This window comes from Ceratotherium simum, unplaced genomic scaffold (genome assembly GCF_057802395.1).
Source record: "Ceratotherium simum simum isolate JZ-2026a unplaced genomic scaffold, ASM5780239v1 HiC_scaffold_43, whole genome shotgun sequence".
In the NCBI taxonomy this organism is placed as follows: Eukaryota; Metazoa; Chordata; class Mammalia; order Perissodactyla; family Rhinocerotidae; genus Ceratotherium; species Ceratotherium simum.
This window is the reverse complement of record NW_028261259.1, coordinates 3,491,607-3,501,033: the sequence shown is the minus strand read 5'-3', so window position 1 is coordinate 3,501,033 and position 9,427 is coordinate 3,491,607. Positions and strand designations below refer to the sequence as shown.

Sequence of the window (9,427 nt, the reverse complement as noted above, 5' to 3'; positions counted from 1 at the left end):
AAAACTCCCAACAGGCAAGATTTCACAGCCCCGTAACACACATCCACATAACCACAGCACAGATTGGGGAAAAGAACACAGTCATCCAGGGACTCATTCTCCTATGCGCTCAGGCCCAGCTGCCCCTTTGGGACAAGTCCGGTAACAGCAACACGACTGAGGTGTGTAAACTAGTGATTGTCTGCAGGACCATGGACCTCAGGTACCAGGGTCCCAGATGTCACCCTAGGCATAATGGACAGTGTGGGTCATTCAGTGGCCAGGATTCAGGTCTATTATCTTGGCAGGCCAGAGCTCACCCCTGATCCATCAGGCCCAGCCAGGTGAGGAATGGCCCACGATGTATGTATGCCCTGACAGAGAGAGCTAGGGGGCCTTCTGGGGAAATTTCTGCCACCAAAAGAATCATATATGAGGAAGTGCCGGGGATGCTGGAAATCCTGGAGTTCACAGGGAGTGGTAGAGGTTTATGGAAGAAAGTCCTGTTGTATGCGTTTAAAAAGCTGCCTCATGAATCTTTTCCTCTGGATGTGAAACAAGTGGGAAAAAGGACTTGCCCCTTCCATGGCATGGGCCAGGATCCCAGGAGGATTCCAGTCTAGGCGAGAAGGGTGAACAGAAAGAGGCCCTAGAAACTGGCAGCCTGATGGGGATGTCCTGTCGGCCCTTAGTCCATCAGCGCATGGTCTTCCTCTGGCCTTGTCTTTTCCACATGCAAACTTTTATCTTTTACATTTTTCCTCATTTAGTGTTGATGCAAATCCAGAGACTGATTGAAAGCGGTAACTTCCAATATTTGGTCAAAAAGAAAACCTCAATGGGAGGAGCAGAAAACATTCCCTTCTTCCTGGGAAAGCTGTAGAAAGACAGCCGCTGCCCTGAGGAAAGGACATGGTCCTGGCAACAGTGGTATTTGAAAGACATCTACATTTCAGTGGTTGTTGCTCTGCCTGGGAAAGTCCACTCCAACCTCTACATCCAGGGGAGATCTGAGGGGCTGTCTCTGCTCCTGGCCCAGGTGAACCACACTGGGAAATGCACCTGTCCTCTGAGGAAGGGGGACTTGAGAGTGTCATTCAGTAGCCAGGGAGGAGGCTGGCCGTCACTCCCTTCTCCCACATACCATAAGCTCTGACCATACACCCATGAGTTCTTAATTCAAGGCGGAATGGGAGATTCTGTGTCTCATTTACATAGAGCATAAGAAGTGGAAAGAACCACACCACAACACCCAGGCTGTGACAGGAACAGAACTTACTGCAACATTCAAATCTGATATTTACTCTTAAACATTGACTAATGCTCCTCCTCAATGGATAAACAATCCCTGGGGTGGAGATGTCCAGGGATTTGGAGAGGTCGTGCCCTCTGTCTGGGGCTTTAGGGGAAACCAGGGAAAGTCGTCAGATGCCCTCCTTCACATGGGGTGGGGGGGGAAGAGGTGGCCCGGTGCACCCCGTGGTCCCCAGTGGCCCTGCTGCTCAGGAGGAGCTGAACTTGTGGTCTCCAGAGGGTTATGGCTCCTTGCCAAGGGCACGGTGGCTGAAGAGAAGAAACAGACTATTTTGGGGTGCCTCCCTGAGATTCACGGCACACCTCCCTGGCCCCCTTCACTCTTATCCAAACCCTGTGCCGAGTGCTCAGTCCATCAACAGCACCCCGTTTGTCCCTGATGCAGGAGGCATCATTTAGCATCACCCATTTCAGAGGATGCAACAGTCCCAGAGAGAAGAGGAGCGGCCTGTCCAGGCCTGGTCAGCACTGGAGCTGGGATCCAGGCCCATGCTTAGCCCGAAGCTGTACTGAGCCCCTGGATTCAGTCGCTGCTGCTCCTGACACTCACTCGGCCTGAACCAGAGGATGTCCGGTTCCTCTTTCTCCCTGAAGAGCCGCATTTTGCTCGCCTTCTGGTGTGCGGGCTCCAGCCGGCAGGAGACCCAGTAGCTACAGGACAGAGTGGAACTGTGAGCTACCAGGAGCCACACCTCAGCTGCCCCTCGCAGAGTCTGCCAGCAGCTGACGCCGGGTGCCCCATGGGTCACCACGCTACGAGTTCTGAGGCTGATCAGCGAGCCAGGCCACAGGCTCTGGAGCTGGTCATCAGAGAGAGTCTGCCCTGCCCTCACCCAACTCCTGTCCCCTCACCTCTCATGGACACTGATGGGCTCCATGCCCTGGAACCAGGCCCCAAATCGCTCATCGGGCTCCAGGTCATATGCCTTTGCAGCCTGCTGGAGCAGCTGGATCCTGCGGATGACTTTGAGTTTCTGGGAGGAAGGACAGGACGCAGAGAGGGCTTGGGTGGGGAACAGCTGCCAGGGACTTGTGCGGAATGAGGATCTGGTCTGGGGTCTGTGCTCACTCAGGAACCCTCCTTCCTTCCCTCTCCATTCAGGACTTGCCTGTCCTCACAGTTGGCTTGAATGAGTTCCTCATCCAGGAAGGTCTCCTTGATGCCAGCCCCTCCGCACCCGCCAGCGTGATGGGATTCCCAGCTTTGTGGCTCTGACTCTCCCAATAAATGTAAGACCCAAGGGATGAGGCCAGAGAAAGTCTTGCCAGGGGAGGTCTCTGATTTTCACATCCCCACCCTCCCCATAGCTGCTCACCTCACACCATTTCTGGAAGTTGACCCGACTTCCCTGGAAGGAGACAGCCAATGACCATCAGAAACAGCCCCTAAGCCCAGAACCAACCCCATCCCACCCCTTCTCAGGATGCAGGAATGTCAGGGCCCAGCAGAGGGCAGACCTTCCACAAAGAGAACTTGACACTGGGCCAGGCTCTGGGCTCCAGAGCAGGAGGGACAGGGCTGAGGCCAGAGATCTTATGTAGCACACCCTCTCTGATGACAGACAGGAGACTGAGGCCTCAGGGAGGAAGGGACAGCTGGAACACAGAAGTGCTTCCTCACTTGCAGGGGCTGATGGCACTCCCCAGGGAGCAGGGCCGAGGGAGGCTGAATCCATCTCAGACACAGCCTCCTGCAGCTCTGCAGGCAGGCAGCTATGAGCTTCACCAGCCCAGGTAGACTGGTGGGGGCTTATGCGGGCGTCTATTCACGCATTGCTAAGATGTGCCTGACTCCCCAGCTCCCAGGGGTGGCCATGGGGCTCTCATGAGAGGAGGTTTGCCAAGTACTGAGAGCTCAGGTCCCAGTCCAGGGCTCTCGCCACCCAAACCTCAGGATCCTGCTCCCTGTCCCCACCTCCAGGCTCACTCACTTCCAGATCACTCCCCATCCCACGGCCCAGCAGCTTCAGGTGATAGAGGCGTGCCCAGGAAGGGAGGCGACACCCTGTGAAATCAGGGTGGGAGTGGTGAGATGAGTCCCACCTCTCAGGTGCCCCCATGGACCCTCCCCCAAATCCCTTCACCCCAGCCTCCTGCCCACCACAGACTCCCACAGAGAACAGCCTAGGACCCTCAGTGGCCTCCCCCCAGTTGCCCCCTCCAGGACCACCCAACTTCCCCAGTCACCTCCCAGGGGCGGCTTTTGGCAAATCCCAGGGTATGTGGTCCCTGCCCCTCCCCTCCCCAAACGATCCTGGGCCCAGCCCTTCCAGGCCTCCTCCTGGTCACTTCCAGGGCAGGCATTTCAGGCTCTTGGGCTCCAGGATCTGGGCTGGAGGAGGAGGGACCCCTCTCTTAGGGAAGCCTCCAGCCGTGAGGAGAGTGACCCCTCCTCTGACACCTGGACCCTCCCCGTCAGGCCAGCTCACCTGCTGCTGCTGCCTCGCCTGGGCTCCCTGCGGGTCCATCTCATGGGTGGCCCTCACAGATGACACCTCCTGCAGGGTCAGGACAGGCTCCAGGAGGCCCTGTTCCTTTCCCTGTGTCTCCCAGGACCCTGATCTTGGACCCTGGCATCTGGTGTCTATGGCTGCTCCCATTCCAGGGTGCCCTGATGCTAGATCACTCCCAGCTCCAACACTCCCTCCTCTGTGCCCTCAGGCCTGCCCAGGCCCCTAAGCCTCTCTCCTCACCAGGAAAGTGTGAGGAGGACTCCCCATGCCTCCCAGGGTCCCCTGAGGACTCAGTGTCATCTGACTGTCACCAGTGCTGTTCCCTCCCCCCTCGAGGAGGAGGAGCACAAAGCTCCTGCACGTTCCTGTCCCCCTTGTACCTCATCACCCCTGTGAAGCCTGCACCACAGATCATCTCCCTCCATTTCCCAGATGAAGAGACCGAGGCCCACAGAGGGGCAGTGAAGTGCTAAGGGGCCCACAGATGAGACCGCTCCCTCTCGCAGCCAGAAGCCCTGGCCCCCGGCCTTCACTCCGCCTCCAGACACACCTCTGACCAATGTCCTGTCCTCTGGACTCTCGGGGTGTGTTGAGGCCCTCAGTCAACCTGAGCCATGGATGGAGAGGCACAAGGTGTCTCGGGGTCCCCATGCAAGTGGCTTCTGTGTTTTCCAGCCCCTGGGATTCTCTGACACCAGGCTGGACCTGAGGCCATGCCAAAGGCCTCAGCTCCCTAGAGATCCCCTCAGGATGGTCCCTGCACAGAACTTTTCCTTTATTCACTCCAGAAGGGGACCCCCTTGCGCCACATCTGAGTGACAGTGTAGGGGTGACCATGGCACTGTGTAATGGTGACATTTGCATCGTTTTCACTTCGAAACTTCTAATGTCCCTTCTCCTTTCTCAGCTCTCATGTTTGAAGTCTGTGGTCTGAGCCTTTGTACAATCCTCAGGCCCCTCCTGCCAGGGCCTCGATGGAGGCCATTAAGAATCTGTCAGGAAGGTCCATTAAGAATCTGTAGGTTCCCCGATAATTCTCATTGCCATCTGGGGCGTATCCTTGTCGTCAACGCCCAGGGAGACTCACTGGTTTGTCAGCAGTGACCACTATCAGGCTAGACTGCACAGTCCCAGAGAGCACACAGTTCTGTCCCAGATCCACCATGTGGCCCAAGACTGTGCAGCCCCTGTGTCCACAAGGCCTGTGTGACCTCACAGTGCCCATCCTGGGGCAGGCAGAGTGCCCTCCTGCGAGCTGCAGTGAAGACAGAAGGAGCAGCAGGGGCCTGGCTTCCTGAGGACAGACTGGGCTGTCTTAGGAAGAAAGGAACCCCCACCCCCTCCATCCACCCGCCAGCCTGGAGGATGATGAGGGCCAGCTGATGGGTCATGGAAGCCAGACACCTGCTCATTCTGCCAGCTCCTCACCTCTTGGAACAGTCCAGGCGACACCACTGTATCCCGTGACCAAGGCCTCCTGCCCCAAACAGTCCCCACCTGCCCCTGCAGCTCACACCCCCGCTTCCTGTCCAGCTGGACAAGACAGACCGTTATTTCTCAGGGAACCTTAAGTGAAAAACTTACCAAAGCACATCCTGCCTGGTCCCTCCCCACCTCACCTCCCGTCCTTCCAGTTCTCCAGCCTCCACTCACCTCCTTGAGAAGCTTCCTGCTCTCCCGGTGGCATGTTTGGAAGATCTTTTTAACTGTTTGACAGTTCTTCCTGAGGAGGGAAAAAAGGAAAGAAACACTGTGGAGTGGTTTGAGGGTAAATCCCTTTTGTTTGAAAACTCAGAAGATCCAGACAGCCTGGATGAGCATTTTCACTGTGTCGTCTGAGCCCTGAGGTGTCTGGGACTGGGGAGGGGCTCTCCTATTGTCACCTGGGGCCTCCATTCTCTTATTTTCTCAGCAGATGTGTTTTAAACAGTCTTAATTTCACGTGGACAGAGAGTTCTGTTGCTGCAAACACTTGAAAATCTTCAATTTGGTTCAAGCCATGATTTGTCACTTAGGGAAACTGATTCCTGAAGCAGAACCACTGGCCTAAGTTTTCAGAAAGACTTGAAGCCTGCCAACCGGGTCAGACCCTATCCCCAGGGTTTGCTGTCTCCCAGGAGGTCCCAACTGACTGAAGGGCAATGCCAGCCCTGTGGGGGGTGTCTGGTCCACCCAGGTGGTGCTCGCATGGAGAGAGGCCTACCCACCTGGACACCTGTCTCCACATCTCGTTTAAACGCTGAATAGAGGGGCCCTGCAGAGCCCAGAAGATCGTATGGAGAGAGGAAAGGTTCCTCAGGCCGTGGCATTCCTGGGGAAGGGAAGAGAATGAGCTGTGAGGGGAGCTGGAGCCCTGCTCCGTCTGGGTTCTGTCGCCTCATTGGCGTCTCCTGTTCTGGATGAGACAGCGGCTCAGGGAACCTGGAAAAGGCACAGATGGACCCTCATGAGGAACACTCCCTGGGAGGAGGATTTCAACTCAAGCCAAGGAAGGAGCCCAGGAAGGGCTGAGCTTCCCACCACTGGGACCAGGAGTCAGGTCATCGAGGCCTGGCAGGAGGGGCCTAAGGATTGTGCAAAGGCTCCAGACCACGGACTTCAAACATGAGAGCTGAGAAAGGAGAAGGGCAGTTCCCCGACTCCAGAGAAGGGGCTCCCAGGGCCTCCCACATCTTACCTTGGCCACCTGGATCCAGAGCTCCACCACCCTGGCCCTGTCCTGGGCCGTCATGCTCGGAGTCCCCAATGCAGGTGGTGACGATACATTCGACCACTCTGTTAAAGTGGGTCATGGTGGCATGGATGGTCAGTGCCAGGTGCTCATTGCCCCTGTTGTCACACTGGTACCAGCTGGAGTCCAGGATGTCGTGGGGCCTCACTGTCTTGAAGAGCTCCTGGGGAGGACAGGGAGTGTCACCCAGCCCTGCCACAGCCTAGCTCAGCTTCCGCAGCCCCAGTCCCAGGCCCGGTTAGTGGTGAGAGTTGCAGCTCAGGAAGCTGAGAATGCGGCCTGAGGCTTGTGGGAGTCCCTGGGTGTTGCCTGTGGCCCCTGAGGGCACCCAGCACAGGATGGCCCAGGAACCCATGCTGTGGCGCAGGGAGGTGGCATTTGCTCGCCGCCCAGTCTCACTTCCTCCAAGCACCAGAACTCGGCCCCTGCTTGACCATCTCTAGGGGCATCTTTCACCCATTCTGACCATCCTGGGGTCTGACTCCTCTTTCAGATGCACATTCCCCCAAGGCAGCAACAACCAGGGGCTTTGTTTGTCTGCCTTGTAGTCATGTACACATGAGGTGCCTAATTAGTGCTGAGGCTGTTGAGGCCTCCTGGGCAAATGAGTGAACTACCCAAGGACGAGACAGCACTTCAGTGTGCTCCCCTCCCCCACCAAAGCGCAGACTCTACCCAACTTCCTCTCTGCTCCCCCTCATCCAACTGCACAGCCACTCTGCACGGCAGCTGCTCTCAGTGTCCACCCCTACTGTCCACATGAGGACAGCAAAGGCTTGGGAGTTAAGAAGGCTGCTCAGGTCACATGAGGGTAAGTGGGGAAGCAAGAGGTTGGACCGAGATCATGGGATTCTGGATCAGGAAATGGCAGGTCTGGGGCAGCTGATGGCACAGGGAGGCCAGCCCCACCTGCCCGCGAGCCCCGCTGCTCACCACATCCATCAGTGTCAACTGCTCTGCCACCAGCCGGGGAGGGAACTCCAAGAAGTCAGGCTTCTCCTCCCTCAGCAGGTTCTTGGTGGTCACATCCCAGGGGCAGGCGGGCTCTGGGGCTGGATCTGGCTCTGCTGTTATCTCTCCAGGTGGAGGGAGGATTCTCCCTGGAGCCAATGGTCCAGCTGGCTGCAGCTCAGGAGCTGGCACTGGGGCTGGAGCTGAGGTTGGTGGTGGCTCTGGCCCCGGAGGGAGTGATGGAGGTGACACTGGCTCCAGCTCTAGCACAGGTGGTGGAACTAGAGCTGGAGCTGGATCTAACCATGGAGCTGGCCCTTGCTCTGGCGCTGGAGCTGGAGGGAGCTCTGGAGATGGTACTGCAGCAGGAGAAAGAAACAGTGTCACTCAAGTAGCTGACTTCCCCGGTCCCTGTCAAAGCCAGGAAAGACCCCACTGCCTTTAAGGGAACCTAGCCTTTGAAGACCCTGCAAATCATCTTCCCAGACTGCAGTCGCCTCACCTTCCAGCTCTGCCTCAATGGGCCGTGGATGCTCCAGCTGGACCTGGAGAAGGTAGGCGTGGCCCTGCAGCCCGAGCCAGGCAAGCTGAGATGCAGAGAGGCCAGCTTCACCCTGAAACAGGGAAAGTGCAGGGGATCCCAGAAATCCTGCCCTGGGTCCAGGCAGGTTCCCACCAGAGAAGAGATGGCACTGGGGGAGGCAATTGGGCAACAGAGTCAGAGGCCTGGCCTTTCCCTCCACACTTCTCACCCAAGGCACCCTGGCTGGGGACTGGACCCTATGCCTGCCCCTCTCCATCCAGGTGAGAGCTACATGGCAGCCCTGACCCCTGTGAGGCTGTCCTGGCAATGGCAGGCCTGCTTATCCAGCAGGTTGACACAGAGTCTGTTGTGACTCTCTTCCCACTGACACTTCTCCTGAAGGTCTGGGACACAGCCCACCCCAGCCCTCCATGCACTTGTACAACTGGACTGAGCACTGAGGCAGATTTGTGAGCAGGTTGCTCACACATCTTCTGTCTTGGGCCTGGATGTGGAGGTCAGAAGAGGTAGATGTGGAGAAGGGGAGGCCGATTTTGATGGGTCTGTGGTGGGAATGGGTCTCTTGGGGACAACTCAGCCAAGCCACCCCTCTGCTTCCCAGGGGTCCTGACACCCATCCAAGCTCTTTGAGTCCTGTCCTCTTGGATTGGAAGCCACCAGACCTCGGCCTCCCCATGGGAATCAAAAGATGCGTGAGATGCGGCTTCTGACAGGCTCCCCTCAGCCACAGCCCCCATCTCTCCCCCCACAGCTTGTTCTGTAGAGATAGGAAGCCCTTCTTCAGGACCCAAAGACCACTCACGTTTTCAGATGGTCCTGCGCTCTGCCCTCCTGGCTGGAACAAGGAAAGATGCCTCCAGGTGTAAAGGAGGCTATCAGGGCATCACTTGGGTTGTCCGATGGAGGACAGGACCTGCGAATGGTGTCGAATGTGACTGTCTGACTCTCAGACGACAATTGAGGCCCAGCGATTGTGTCTCCTTAATTCACTGAGTTTTACTGTCTCCAAAAGTCCTGCATGTAGTAGGTTCTTAATCTACATGGTTGCATGAGTGAAGTCCAACCAGAACCATCCCAGACAGCTGAGTGGGCAGATTAGAAAGCCTTCCATGTTGAAGTTCTGAAGTATGAGTTTCACACACTCATTGTTTTTGGCAACAGAACAGAGTCAATCCTCCTTATTCAGTAATTTGATATTCGTGAATTCACCTAGTCACTAACATTTACAGGTGAATCCAAACCCAACACACACTGTGTTTTCCCTGGTAATTCCTGGACGGGTGCAGAGTGGCAGAAAGTGGGAGTTGCCTGAGGCGCACATTCCCAGCTGAGGTAGAACAAGGTGACACTCTTGTTTCAGCTCTCAGGGCAACAAGTGTCCTTTTCCTGGTCTATTAAATGGTACGTTTTTCACCTTTTTTGCTTCTTGCTGCTGTTTTTCCTCTTTGTAATGAT

At 56.5% G+C, this 9,427-nt stretch overlaps 1 protein-coding gene and 1 long non-coding RNA gene across 2 annotated transcripts; both read right to left on the bottom strand.

Annotated features, from left to right (window-relative positions):
• Positions 1 to 1,703: 1,703 nt before the first annotated feature.
• On the bottom strand, positions 1,704 to 7,713 carry LOC147911417 (ral guanine nucleotide dissociation stimulator-like). The gene is made up of 7 exons (XM_087428029.1): positions 7,411 to 7,713; positions 5,954 to 6,057; positions 5,400 to 5,469; positions 3,723 to 3,791; positions 2,610 to 2,642; positions 2,146 to 2,267; positions 1,704 to 1,944 (listed from the first exon to the last, which is right to left on the bottom strand). The coding sequence occupies exons 1-7, from the start codon at positions 7,417 to 7,419 to the stop codon at positions 1,704 to 1,706; spliced, it is 648 nt and encodes a 215-aa protein (XP_087284155.1). The 5' UTR covers positions 7,420 to 7,713.
• A 25-nt stretch (positions 7,714 to 7,738) lies between these two features.
• On the bottom strand, positions 7,739 to 8,858 carry LOC147911416 (uncharacterized). The gene is made up of 3 exons (XR_015551118.1): positions 8,775 to 8,858; positions 7,931 to 8,120; positions 7,739 to 7,787 (listed from the first exon to the last, which is right to left on the bottom strand). It is a non-coding gene; the product is annotated as an uncharacterized LOC147911416 (long non-coding RNA).
• Positions 8,859 to 9,427: the final 569 nt, after the last annotated feature.